This window comes from Hyla sarda, chromosome 6 (genome assembly GCF_029499605.1).
Source record: "Hyla sarda isolate aHylSar1 chromosome 6, aHylSar1.hap1, whole genome shotgun sequence".
In the NCBI taxonomy this organism is placed as follows: domain Eukaryota; kingdom Metazoa; phylum Chordata; class Amphibia; order Anura; family Hylidae; genus Hyla; species Hyla sarda.
This window is the reverse complement of record NC_079194.1, coordinates 297125960-297140647: the sequence shown is the minus strand read 5'-3', so window position 1 is coordinate 297140647 and position 14688 is coordinate 297125960. Positions and strand designations below refer to the sequence as shown.

At 44.7% G+C, this 14688-nt stretch overlaps 1 protein-coding gene across 7 annotated transcripts in view; it reads right to left on the bottom strand.

Moving 5' to 3' along the window:
- The window catches only part of PRR5L (proline rich 5 like), a 66009-nt gene extending 51615 nt beyond the window's left edge, over positions 1–14394 (bottom strand). For 2 of the 7 annotated variants that reach the window (XM_056527890.1, XM_056527900.1), the window contains exon 1: positions 14324–14394. In XM_056527890.1, coding sequence (XP_056383865.1) covers positions 14324–14365 — 42 coding nt within the window. In that variant the 5' untranslated portion in view covers positions 14366–14394. Of the gene's footprint in view, positions 1–4478; positions 4696–9157; positions 9598–13764; positions 13872–14024; positions 14088–14323 lie in introns of those variants that run through there. The other 5 variants (XM_056527894.1, XM_056527893.1, XM_056527895.1 and 2 more) reach the window with 5 other exon arrangements.
- Positions 14395–14688: the final 294 nt, after the last annotated feature.

Here is a 14688-nt window from a genome sequence, read left to right as displayed (position 1 = left end):
CTGAAGAAAGGAAGACCTTCTATACTCCCAAAGAACAGGTTTTGCTCTAAGATTACCAGTGATGCCATTGCTATAGTGGTGGTGGTACATAGGAGGATACACACGCTACGTATGTATACTACGACAGTAATTAGCACTAGGTAAGGGATGTGACCGGCGCTGTAAGGCCCCATTCCCGGATTCCACCGGGTTTTGCAGTAATGTGTTCCCCCGACGGAAATTCTGACAAGGAAATTTGCCAGAGAAGTCTCATTTGTCAATTGCCACAGACATGAGTGCCGATTCTGGATTATTACTGCCACAACAGGAAGATTATGGATCCGCAAAAGAATTTAATGGGCCCTGAGGGCCCATTCAGACCGAGCAGAGAAATTCCGATGGAAAATTCCAGTGCAGCAGCCTCCCATTGACAGAGAATTTCTGATCGCTCCTAGTAATTTGTCAGAGTCTGCTGCACACAGAATTCCCGCGAGGGGCGTATGTTCTGCCGTGTGAATGGGCTCTTAAGAGGAAATTCCTCCATGGATCCACGATCATTCTACTCCGGAATTAGTGCTTTTGTCTGTGGCAATTGCGCCGTCCCATTAACAAAGGGACAAGGAAAATTTCCACGCTCAAATTTCAGAGCACAAATCCCACGTCTGCCCAATGCTTGAATGTAGCGGAAGTGGCGATTATTTGGCGCACAATTTAAAGGAAATCTGTCAGCAGTATCACCCGCATTCAAGCTTTCACACAGGCTTGTAGTGCAGGCGATGCTGATCAAAACGATAATCACGGCGTCCAAATTCACCCAGCCGTTCCGCCATAATTCACCTTTTTCTTTTTATGCAAATGAGGGCCTTGGGGCATGGGCGGAGCTCTGAACTGAGCTAGGGGCACAATGACGTCATCTTCACCGGGCCGGCTCATCAATATTCATAACCCTCTCCCTGCGCGTTAGTGTACGGCGCATGCGCCGTATCCCTCCCTGCTCTTGCCCCCCCGTGTTAGTGTACGGCGCATGCGCCGTACACTAACATGGGGTGCAAGAGCAGGGAGGAAGGTTATGAATATTAATGAGCCGGGCGGAGCGTCAAGATGACGTCACCGTGCCCCTAGCTTGGATCGGAGCTCCGCCCATGCCCCAAGGCCCTCATTTGCATAAAATGAAAAAGGCAAATTGCGTCGGAACGGCTGGGTGAATCTGGACGCCGTGAGTATCGTTTTGATCAGCATCATCCGCACTACAAGCCGGTGTGAAAGCTTTAGTGCTGATATACAGATTTCCTTTAAAGCACAAAGTCAAAGGGGGGGGGGAGATTATTAAAAACCTGTGTTGGGGAAGAGCGGTGCAATTGCCCATAGCAACCAATCAGATAGCTTCTTTCATTTTTAGAAAGGCCTCTGAAAAACTGAAAGAAGTCATCTGATTGGTTGCCATGGGCAACTGCACCTCTTGATAGATCTCTCCCAAAGTCCCTTCATGCATTCTCATTGCGATCTGGGAACTGGCGCAGAAGATCGGCGATCGGCCGGGATCCCGCTACAAATGCCGAAATCAAAATTGTGCCGGTCTTGGCAGTACTCACCCTATAGATGTCGTGGCTAGTACTGCGATCGCTGTGTCCCGATGGTTGCCATGGCAACAGGAAGCCAGCTGATGGCCTCCTGTCTGCCGAGTACGGAAGCCTGTGAGGTCCGGCCATAAGCTGGATCCTACAGGCGAACTGTCGGTGCATACTGAAACCATTAAACTATGCTGCAGTACAGTATAATAAATATATATATATATATATATATATATATATATATACATAAATAAATAAATACATTATCACAAAATAAAAAAAATAAAAATAAAAAACTTTTCATAATAGGTATTGCCACATTTTTAACAACTTGTACTATAAAACAATAAAAATGTAATAAAAAATAAATAAGTAAATAAATAATAAAAATAAATAAATAAACAATTAAAAAGCGCAAGAATCACTCATTTTGGTCCATAAAGTGGAATTAAAATAATCAAAAAAGTAGTATGCATGGCAAAAAAAAGGTACCGAAAATGTACAGCTGGTCCCATAAGAAATAAGCCCTCACGCAATGGTAACAAAAAAAGGGGGAAAAAAGGCTTTTCTTGTGAAAAGAAAAAGAACCTAAAAAGCTATATAAATTGGGTATTGCCCTGATCGTATCGATTAGTATACGGGTCTCCAACCTATGGCTCTCAAGCTTTTGTAAACTACATCTCCCAGCATTCGCTGCCTGCTGGGAGTTGTAGTTTTGCAACAGCTGGAGGTGTACAATTTGGAAACCACTGGTTTAAAGCGCTACTCCGGTGGAAAACATTTATTTTTTTAAATCAACTGGTGACAGAAAGTTAAACAGATTTGTAAATTACTTCTATTAAAAAATCTTTACCCTTCCAGTACTTTTAAGCAGCTGTATGCTACAGAGGAAATTCTTTTCTTTTTGAATTTCTTTTTTGTCTTGACCACAGTGCTCTCTGCTGACACCTCTGTCCGTGTCAGGAACTGTCCAGAGCAGCATAGGGTTTGCTATGGGGATTTTCTCCTGCTCTGGACAGTTCCTGATACGGGCATCAGGTGTCAGCAGAGAGCACTGTGGACAAGACAAAAAAGAAATTCAAAAAGAAAAGAATGTCCTCTGTAGCATACAGCTGCTAAAAAGTACTGGAAGGGTAAAGATTTTTTAATAGAAGTAATTTACAAATATGTTATAACTTTCTGGCACCAGTTGATTTAAAAAAGTTTTTTTCACTGGAGTACCCCTTTAAGCAGGTCACCACCAATCAGATGTTGCAGAGTTACAACTCCCAGCATGCCAGACAGCCATTGGCATGCTGAGAATTGTAGTTTTGCAGCAGCTAGAGGTGCACAATTTGGAGATCACTAAATTAGCAGGTCACCACCATTAAAATATTGCACAACTACAACACCCAGGATGCCTGAACAGCTGGAGGTGCACAATTTGGAGACCACTGGTTTATAGCAGGTCCCCACCAATCAAATGTGGCAAAACTACAACTCTTGAAAGCTAGAGGTTATCACCAATAATCAGAAGTTGCAAAACTACAACTCCCAGCATGCCTGGACAGCCAACGGCTGTCCAGGCATGCTGGGAGTTGTAGTTTTGCAACAGCTAGAAACCACAATTTGGAAACCACTACTCACCATCAATCAGATGCTGCAAAACTGCAACTCCCAACATGCCCAGACAACCGTGGGCATGCTGGGACCTGTAGTTTTGCAACAGCTAGAGGTGCATTATTTGGAGATCACTAAATTATGCGGTCACCAGCAATCGAAAGTGGCAAAACTACAACTCCCAGCATGCCCTGACAGCTGGAGGTGCATAATTTAGAGACCACTGGTTTAGCAAGTAACCACCAATCAGATGTTGCAAAACTACAACTCCCAGCATGCCCGGAAAGCTTAATAAATTTGGAGATCCCTGGTCATGCTGGTAGATGTAGTTTTGCAACAGCTGGAGGTGCACCAATTGTAGACCACTGGTTTAGCAAGTTACAACCCATCAGATGTTGCAAAACTATAACTCCCAGCATGGCCTGACAGCTGGAGGTGCGGAATTTGGAGACTATTGATATAGCAAGTCACCACCAATCGGATGTTAAAAAACTACAACCCCCAGCATGCCCGGACAGCTTAATAAATTTGGAGATCCCTGGGCATGCTGGTAAATGTAGTTTTGCAACAGCTGGAGGTGCACAATTTGGAGACCACTGCTTTAGCTAGTAACCACCCATCAGATGTTGCAAAACTACAACTCCCAGCATGCCCTGACAGCTGGAGGTGCACAATTTTGAGACCACTGTTTTAGCAAGTCACCGCCAACAAGTTATTGCAAAACTACAACTGCCAGCATGCCCGGACGGCCACCGGCATGCTGGGAATTGTAGTTTTGCAACAGTTGAAGATGCACAATTTGGAGACTATTGGTTTAGCAAGTCACCGTCAATCGGAAGTTTAAAAAAGACTACAACTCCCAGCATGCCCTGACAGCTGGAGGTGCACAATGTAGAGACCACCGGTTTAACAGGTCACCGCCAACCAGATTTATCAATACTACAACCCCCAGCATGCCCAGACAGCTGAAGTTTTGCAACAGCTGGAGGTCCAATATCACCAAGTCAAGTAGCGCCAGCTCACCGACATCTATGTACGACGGCTGGACACTAGTTTGTGCTTCGTAATATCATCCTCCGCTGCAGTCCCATGTAAAAAAACAAATTGTGCCCAATGACAACTTTCTATGTGCTGCGCCTAAACCTATCCCTACTGTACTTACATTCTCCGGTCCAGACTCCGCTCTGCTACCTTGCTCTTGCTGCACCTGACAAACTCAGCACTGCTACATGAGTTGTCGTCACTGTTTTTATTTTTTTTTTTGCAAAAAAGAAGAATTATAAATGGGGAAAACAAAGGATGCAGATGAGCACCATGATGAGTACTCACCCAGAGCTGCAGCTTCCTCCCCCCCTCCCTGAGCAGATGCTCCTGAAGACCCCCGACCCTGCACTGCCAGGGGGGTCTGCGCCTCTCATCTGCCTCCCTGCAGGAATGTGACACTTTGGTGAAGCTCCAGTGCCTGTGTGATCGGTTCTTCTTCTCCACCCATTGCACAGCACATCTCTCCACCCCCCTTGTTCTGTGACTATTCACTCCCTCTCCCTCACTTTGTAGCCATCTCAGGAAGTTTACATCTGGTGACCTCTATCTGAGGATGTGCCCCCCTGCCACCAATTGGCATCTTATTTGGGGACAGGGGAGGGGGCACCAGACCTGGGCCAAATGGTGGGGGCAACAGGAAACGTAGACCAGCAGAGCATGAATCATGCATGGGGGGTTCTTGTGTTATCCGTGTAGCTCACATGGCTTCCATGTATTATTCATCACACTTTGGCATTGTAGAGTAGTACCCTGTGCTTCCCCTACCTCCCCATACGTTCGCCCAGTAGTTTGACCCTGTGATCCGCCCTCCCCCCCTACCCCTATTGATCCCACGCCCCTCCCCGATCACAGACTGTAATGTGTTGTTGTTTTTCGAAGTTTTTTCTTCAATATCGAGTGATGGATTGGAGTGTTAGTGTAGCATGTGGTACGGTGTATAGCTTAGGGAACCTGTGCTGTATATTGTACCATCATGCTTTGTGCGATTGTAATTTATTGTACGATTTGTAATGACGACTGAATGACGAATAAAGCTCTTTCAATACCTTTGGCGTTGTAGAATAGTACCCTGTGCTTCCCCTACCTCCCCATACGTTTGCCCAGTAGTTTGACCCTGTGATCCGCCCTCCCCCCTACCCCTATTGATCCCACGCCCCTCCCCGATCACAGACTGTAATGTGTTGTTGTTTTTCGAAGTTTTTTCTCAAATATCGAGTGATGGATTGGAGTGTTAGTGTAGCATGTGGTACGGTGTATAGCTTAGGGAACCTGTGCTGTATATTGTACCATCATGCTTTGTGTGATTGTAATTTATTGTACGGTTTGTAATGACGACTGAATGACGAGTAAAGCTCTTTCAATACCTTTGGCGTTGTAGAGTAGTACCCTGTGCTTCCCCTACCTCCCCATACGTTCGCCCAGTAGTTTGACCCTGAGATCCGCCCTCCCCTATCCCTATTGATCCCACGCCCCTCCCCGATCACAGACTGTAATGTGTTGTTGTTTTTTGAAGTATTTTCTTCAATATCGAGTGATGGATTGGAGTGTTAGCGTAGCATGTGGTACGGTGTATAGCTTAGGGAACCTGTGCTGTATATTGTACTGTCATGCTTTGTGCGATTGTAATTTATTGTATGATTTTTAATGACGACTGAATGACGAATAAAGCTCTTTCAATACCTTTGGCGTTGTAGAGTACCGCCGCCGTCCCGTCATTGTGGAGGAAATAACATCATTTGTATTAAAACTTGAAGTCCTTGTTCACACTAGGAATCCGCGCTGAATTTGACGAATATTCGTAATGCAAATTTTTATCGCCAATATCGGCACTTCGCGATTTCGCAAATATTTAGAATATAGTGCTATATATTTGCAATGGCGAATATTCGTGGTTTTTTTTTCACATGCAAATTATTATGCAAATTATTATGCAAATTTTCCATGCGAATAGGGGTCTATCACATGGGTCAGTTTTTTTATTGTTTTTTTTTCACATGCAAATTTTTCTGCAAATTTTATGCGAAATTTTCCATGTATACTTTTGCAAGGAAAAAGAGTGAACATAGCGACTATGCAAATTTCGCGAACATAGGACGAATAATCATCAATGTATTTGTGAAATATTGCGAATTCGAATATGGCCCCTGCTGCTCATCACTAAATTTGATGCATAATCGACTCTGCATCAATTCCGCCTTGACTTAGCTTCCTGTCGAGATATCGCACAGCGCCATTTTTCTTCTGAAATTTCAATGTCAAGTCTTTCAAGGCTAGTCCAGTGTTTTTCCAAACAGTGTGTCTCCAGCTGTTGCAAAACTACAACTCCCAGCACGCCCGGACAGCCAACGGCTGTCCGGGCGTGCTTGGAGTTGTAGTTTTGCAACAGCTGGAGACACACTGTTTGGAAAAACACTGGGCTAGGTTCACACTAGTTTTTAGGGTGCGTTCACACTGAGGAATAGGAGAGGAATCCTCGCGTAAAAATTCCGCTGCAGAATTTATGTTTTTTTTCGTGTGAAATTTGCACGAACATTGCATGAAAATAATGCGGAATTCCGTGCAGAATATAGCAGGAAACTGTTTATTTTTCTTTTTTTTTTTGCTGGACTACAACCACCAGTTGGAATTTCCCATTTTATTTATTTATTTTTTCGTGCAGGGTTCCACGCGAATTTCACGAAAATTCTGTGCGTAAACGATTTCAAGCGGAAACATTTTTACCATTGACTTCAATGGACTTCTGCTCGCGTATTCCGCAAGAAGAATGAACATGTTCTTCCTTCTAGCGGAACGGAATTCCGCGAGCGCAGTTTACGCAGTGTGAACAGTGCCGAGTAAAATACATTGAAGTCAATGGCAAAGCAGAGGTTAATTATTGCTAAGCGGAGAAATCAAGAGCATTTACTCGAGTAAATTCCTCTTGAATGACCGTTCCCATTGAATAATGTGAATGGAATCTACGCTTGGAGAATTCCGCGAGCGGGGATTCTATCTAGCGGCCGCCGCCGAAATTCTGCGCCATTGACGGCTATGCAGTGCTCGCTGACTTCCGCGCAAAAAATGAACGCGTTCTTTCTTTGCACGGATCAATTCCGCAGTGTGAACGGGTCCGCGGAAGACTTGTACCCACCGCGGATTTCCGCCGCGCAATTCAGCGGTCTGAATGTCTCTGCCGCAGAAATCACGATTTTGGCTTACACGGAAACATTGAACGGTTCAATATTTCTGCACATTCCGCTTGAAAATACATTGCCGTCCTAGTGCCGCCGAATCAAGCAAATGTGCGGTACGTCTGCCTGGATTTTCCAGGCAGACGTTCTGCACATTTTTGCCCGTGAGAACATGGCCGCACTCTTGAACGGATTTTCTCCGTCTGCAAATTCCGTAGTGAGAACCTAGACTTAAAGGGGTACTCCTGTGGAAAACTTTTTTTTTTTAAATCAACTGGTGCCAGAAAGTTAAACAGATTTGTAAATCACTTCTATAAAAAAAAATCTTAATCCTTCCAGTACTTTTTAGGGGCTGTATACTAAAGAGAAATCCAAAAAAGAAATGCATTTCCTCTGATGTCACGACCACAGTGCTCTCTGCTGACCTCTGCTGTCCATTTTAGGAACTGTCCAGAGCAGGATATGTTTGCTATGGTGATTTTCTCCTGCTCTGGACAGTTCCTAAAATGGACAGCAGAGGTCAGCAGAGAGCACTGTGGTCATGATGACATCAGAGGAAATGCATTTCTTTTTTGGATTTCTCTTTAGTATACAGCCCCTAAAAAGTACTGGAAGGATTAAGATTTTTTAATAGAAGTAATTTACAAATCTGTTTAACTTTCTGGCACCAGTTCATTAAAAAAAAAAAAAAAAAAAAAAGTTTTCCACGGGAGTACCCCTTTAAAGTGCATGAATTCACCTTTGACCATCTTGAAGGAGATCTGCAGCCATAGACACTTATCCCTATCCGCAGGACCCCCACGATCTCTTGTATGGGGCCCTGGCTCTACGACAGCTCTCCCATAGGGCTGTATGGAGGGGGCATGTCGCTGACCTCAGCGATGTCGATGACACGCGCATTAGCTGTGCAGAGCCTCAGCAATGCCGGGTCCCTGTACGAGAGATTGCGGGTGGTCCCAGCAGTCGGACCCCCGCGATTAGACACTTATGGAACACTTAGGGGATAAGTGTCTTACACTGCAGTACTCCTTTAAAGGATTACTCCACTGTCACGAACTATCCAGAGCAGGAGAAGTTTTCTATGGGGATTTGCTCCTACTCTGGGCAGTTCCTAAAATGGACAGAGGTGTCAGCAGAGAGAACTGTGGTCAGACAGAAAGGAAATTCAAAAAGAAAAGAACTTCCTGTGGATCATACAGCAGCTGACAAGTACTGGAAGGATTAAGATTTTTTAATAGAAGTCATTTACAAATATGTTTATCTTTTTGGCACCAGTTAATTTTAAAAAAATATTTATTTTTTCCAGTCGAATAGCCCTTTAAGGCTATGTTCACATGGCGGAATATTTGCCTAAACGATCCGCCCAGAAAACACAGGCAGACATTCCGCAAATAGCGGGCACCGTCACTGCTCCGAAATGCGTCATCTCTATAGACGGCAACACATTTCCGAGCAGATTCTGCTGAAAGAACTGGCATGTCTATTTATTTTCCGTGGAGGCCGGAATCGGGATTTCCGCAGCATATGTTTCCGCCATAGAAATTCCCCTTGGAAATCCTGGTAGAGCAGCCTCCCATTGTTTTCAATGCACACTGCAGAATTTCTGCAGCGGAGATTCAAATTGAAATGTTCGATGTGACCATTACGGATTTTTTTTGCAGCTCCTAAAATAATATTATGGAATTATGTGACAATTCCCTTATATTTTGTCATAGGAATTACACGATAAGGAAACGCCAGGAGATCTCATCCAGATTTCACCTTCAGATCCTTCGCAGTTTGTCTCCTACTTACATTTTTGTCTTCAGGACCTGGAGGCAAACAATCCATCCTGTACTGGACTCTGGAATGACAGAAATTCTCCGGGAGATGTAAGTGACTTCACGCTGTGGTTTCCCAGCATACACCTGGCACCGCACACTTGAAATAGCTTGTGCCCTGAAGTCATAGGTGGGTCAAGAGTTCAGGAGCCCCCCTCATAGTCAGCGACTCTTCTCCAGTCATCGCAGAATCCTGGTTGTCTTGTGGTTTCTGCCGCTCCTCCTCCAAACGACACAATATAAACGATTCTCTATGATTTTTATCTCGTCGCAGAACTTGCTTTTCATGTCCTTGTAGTCGACTAGATATGTGTTTGTGCCAGGAGATTACATAACTCATGAGATCCAATACTACCAGGTCCCTTATAACTGGAAGAAGCGAGAACGCACCCCTGATGCCAATATTGTACCCAGGGCTGGTGCAAGGATAAGATTGCTATTGAAAAAGAGGTAGATGAGTACCTTGAAACGCGTTGTGGTGTCCCGGTACTGGACTTGGTCCTGTACCTTTGTCGTAAGTCCCCACAGTCAGAGTTCCTCCATGCTGATGGGTTACCCTGATGTGTTAACCCCTAGTTGCCTCATATTATAATGTAATTTATGTACAGGACCTTTGGTCACGTGATTTATGGAGAATTGTGTTATGCTAAGGTTCAAGGACCTTTAGGTCATGTGATACCGTATATACTCGAGTATAAGCCTCCCTCGGCTTATACTCGAGTGAACTCTCCGCCTGTCAATCCCTTCATCAGTGATCTTCAACCTGTGGACCTCCAGATGTTTCAAAACTACAACTCCCAGCATGCCCGGACAGCCGATGGCTGTCCGGGCATGCTGGGAGTTGTAGTTTTGCAACATCTGGAGGTCCACAGGTTGAACACCACTGAGGGGATTGACAGGCGTTGATGATGAATGGGGGAGGGGGGGGGATGATGACAGGGGGGAAAATGACGGGTCTGGATGATGACGGGGGTCTGGATGATGATAGGGGGTCTGGATGATGACATGGGGGGAGGATGTATTTCCCACCCTAGGCTTATAGTCGAGTCAATAACTTTTCCTGGGATTTTGGGGTGAAATTAGGGGCCTCGGCTTATATTCGGGTCGGCTTATACTCGAGTATATACGGTAGGTCATGCTATCTACCATAATGCCTTGGTTTAGGACTGACAGGTTTGGGGACCAATAAGCTTTGATCCTGCCCCTTCTGTATATAAGGGCGCTGTATCCAATAATCGCTCTCTTTCCCTTGGGATCGCAGAGAAAGCAGATCTATGATCATACATACAAGACAAGCTAGGCCTGAAGCCTTCCACTTCAGCGCATTCTAAACCGTGAGTTAATCCGACTCAAATCTTACAAATCCTACGTGACTACTGAACTTAAACATACCCCTAAATTCAGTGGAACAGCGTACAGCAAACATCAAAGCTTATTAACCATAAAGTCCCAGCCAACCTGTGAGGAGCCTAAGTCCCGATCCTCTTGCAAAAGACTGTTTGTTATCATCATCTGCATAAAATCTGCAGTAAAGTTATTTCCAGTTTATTACTACTTCTGCTTTGGACAATCCTTTATTCCTCCCTATCGTTCCTGGGACGGGTGGCGGTAGGACATATACATAGCTAGAGGAAGCCCTCACCCTGGCGTCACGACAATCAAGGGTTAATGCTACACCCTGCAACACTACTCTGCAACACGCCTGTTCACCCTACACCCCCCCAAGCTCACCACAGCATCTAGCCTCTATCACCTGTACCCCAGTATTGGCAAACCCGACGATCTTTACCATCATTCACCAGATCAGAAGAAATTTACCGGAGCACGCTTCCGGGGTTGTACGCATCCCGCCTGCCTCAAGAAGGTTGGACAACCTACATCCAAACCACTCGCTCGGCCAGCAGCATGAGAAGGGGGCTTGTTACAGAGTGTCACCCTAGTAGTATGGTGGGGCGTGTCAAAGGGGTGGACCAATGGGTGCTCTAGGCGGCTGCCTATTTTGCCTATAGGCAAAGCCGGCCCTGATTATACCAGCCCCCTCTAGTTATTGCCGGGTCAAGGGTCTGGGCAAATCTACAGCCATTTAATGACGGCACAGCCCATACATGAAGTCTGTATCCACCTTTGTGATCATTTATGTTGCTCCAATGCAATATATATATATGAGCAACTTTCCAATTTAGGCCTTAGCGTCCCTGTCATTTAAAGAGTACCTGTCACCAAACTAAACTTTTAATATATTGTTCCTTATGTTATTATCAGACACTTTACTATATATTTGCTGTTAAAATTCTAATCTTTTATATGTTTTTAATGTAATTGAAAAAACGGGCCACTAGGTGGCTCTGTTCTGTTCCCTGCACAAGTCAAACAGTTAGTTTGGTCTCCTCCCCGCCTGGCAGGAGACCAAACTCAGGAAGTGCGTGAGGGGCATGGTGAGGCGCAGCTTCAGTGATGTTGCGCCTGCTGGGGAACGCCCACTTTCTCCTGCCGGGAGCTCACACAATGTGAGCAAAGGTATAATACACAGCTTTTTAAAGCTCGGAATTTTTTTTTAAAGGGGTTATCCAGGGAAATTATATATATATATATATATATATATATATATATATATATATTGGCTCAATTAGCTCTAGAAAGTTAAACAGATTTGTAAATTACTTCTATTAAAAAATCTTAATCCTTTCAGTACTTATGAGCTGCTAAAGTTGAGTTGATGGCACCCGTCCCGGGAACTGTCCAGAGTAGAAGCAAATCCCCATAGCAAACCTCTTCTACTCTGTGCAGTTCCCGAGACAAGCAGAGATGTCACCAGAGAGCACTGTTGCCAGACAGAAAAGAACAACTCAACTTCAGCAGCTGATAATTATTAGAAGGATTAAGATTTTTTAATAGAAGTAATTTAGAAATCTGTTTAACATTCTGAAGCCAGTTGATGTATACATATAAAAGTTTTTTCCTGGAATACCCCTTTAATGGCAGGAGGGTTGTTAGGTGTAGTTAGGGAATATAATCTGAGTTAGTTTAGAAAATAAGGTTTGATGACAGGTACTTAAATGAACTTATGACATGTATGAAAATTTGGTGAGTCAGGTTCTCAGCGCTGAGACCCCCATTGATCAAGAGAACGAGCGCTCTTCACTCCCCAGCTCTCAGCAATCTACGCCCGGCCGCCCCATTGTAAAGGTTCACACTACGGAATCTCTGCATGGAATTCTGATCTGGAGATTCTGCCATTTCAGGGGTGGAAAACTCCTCCATGGAGACCCACACATTGATTCTTTCGTGCAGACACCATTGTTATCAAAGATGGCAGCATAGGTCCGCGTGGTCCTAGCGTAGAGGGATTTCGGTAGCGGATGTTCAGACGAAATCTCCAACTGGAGATTCTGCAGTGTCAACGATCCCTAAGTCTATAAGGGTGAAGATCAATGCAAGCCGGGGAGTGAAGCGCACTACCTCTCAATCTTCTGATCAGCACTGAGACCCCGACCGATCAAAGCTTTTGAAATGTCAAAAGTTTTTTTTTAAATAACAGTCTCTGTGCTGGGGGTCTCGGTGCTGATCAGAAGAGTTTCAGGCTAGTATGATGGACGGATATCGACGGGGCCAACAGTAACCAGACCGGACCACTACACAGTGAACAAAGACGACTGATCAAAGGGGGTGCGGGGTGTGACCCCGCCGTACAGCGATTGATATTATTCCCCATATTAGCCCATAAAACCCCTATGAACCAATTTAATTTTTTTTTAGCTTTTTCATTGTTGCATTCCAAGACCCGTATATGTTTACTTTTTTCCATCATCGTAGCTGTATAAGGACTTGTTCTTTTATACAACAGCATGCCCGGACAGCCAACGGCCAGTTGTAGTTTTGCAACAGCTGGAGACACCCCTGGTTGGCAAACACTGACCTATACTATATACAACTATATAGTCCAACATGCTGGGAGTTGTAGTTTTGCAACAGCTGGAGGCACCCCAGGTTGGGTAACACTGACCAATACTATATACTACTATATAGTCCAACATGCTGGGAGTTGCAGTTAGTAACAGCTGGAGGCACCCCTGTTGGGTAACACTAACCTATACTATATAATACTATATAGTCCAACATGCTGGGAGTTGTAGACTTGCAACAGCTGGAGGCACCCCTGGTTGGGTAACACTGACCAATACTATATACTGCTATATAGTCCAACATGCTGGGAGCTGTAGTTTTCATTTGGGGCAGCTACTGAGCCACAGGCTGTATCAGGGCATGCTGGGAGTTGTGGTTAGTAACTAACTGCAACTCCCGGATTTAATTAAAAAAAAGCGATCAAAAAGTCACATTAAAAACAAAATGGTTCTGTTAAAAACTACAGATCGGGGCTCAAAAAATGATCCTCATACCGGACCGTATAAGGAGAAATAAAAAAAGGTTATAGGGGTCAGAATAGGACAAAATTTTCCCCACATATGTGTATCCTGTGATGTCACGCATATATTATTAATTATGCAAATTAGCATGGCCGGTATGTTTATTGCAAGAAAGGTGGTGACCCTATTTGTGACAATAGAAGGCTCCTGTACAGACCTATGGGTCTTCGTGGCTACATACCACAAACACTCATCTTCTGACCCCAATTTTCGGGTCATCCAATTTCCTCTTTAAGGCCTATGGGCAATTGGCTTCCTTCCTACCTACAAACAAAGATATGGGAGTTGTCATCAACTAAGCTGAGAAAAGTCGTCGTCTTTCTATATAATAGCTGACTCCTAATGATACCGTTCCCATGTTTCCTAAACAGCGGTTTTCAACAATATCAATATACAACCGCTGATTCCTAGTAATACCTGACACAGCCGTAGGCCTATAGACAGTAGGAGACAGGAAGAATGGCCCAGTTGCCCATAGCAACCAATCAGATCGCTCCTTTCTATTTAAAAAAGGCCTTTGAAAAATGAAAGAAGCGATCTGATTGGTTGCTATGGGCAACTGGACCACTCTTCCTCTACACAGGTTTTGCTAAATCTCCCCCATTGTGTAGTAAATCGTGTTACTCTGCTCCACTGTTGGGATGTTACACAATTCAGTAGGCATGGCGGTAACTTCCAATTTTTCTATTTTTATTTATTTGTTATATTGGCCACACCTCCAAAATCAACCTTAAAGGAGTACTCTGGCCCCAAGACATCTTATCCCCTATCCAAAGGACGTCACAACTCCGCCCCGTGTGATGTCATACCCAGCCCCCTCAATACAAGTCTATCCCCTATCCAAAGGACGTCACGACTCCGCCCCCATGTGATGTCATGCCCCGACCCTCAATGCAAGTCTATCCCCTATCCAAAGGACGTCACGACTCCGCCCCCATGTGATGTCATGCCCCGCCCCCTCAATGCAAGTCTATCCCCTATCCAAAGGATGTCACGACTCCGCCCCCATGTGATGTCATGCCCCGCCCCCTCAATACAAGTCTATCCCCTATCCAAAGGACGTCACGACTCCGCCCCCATG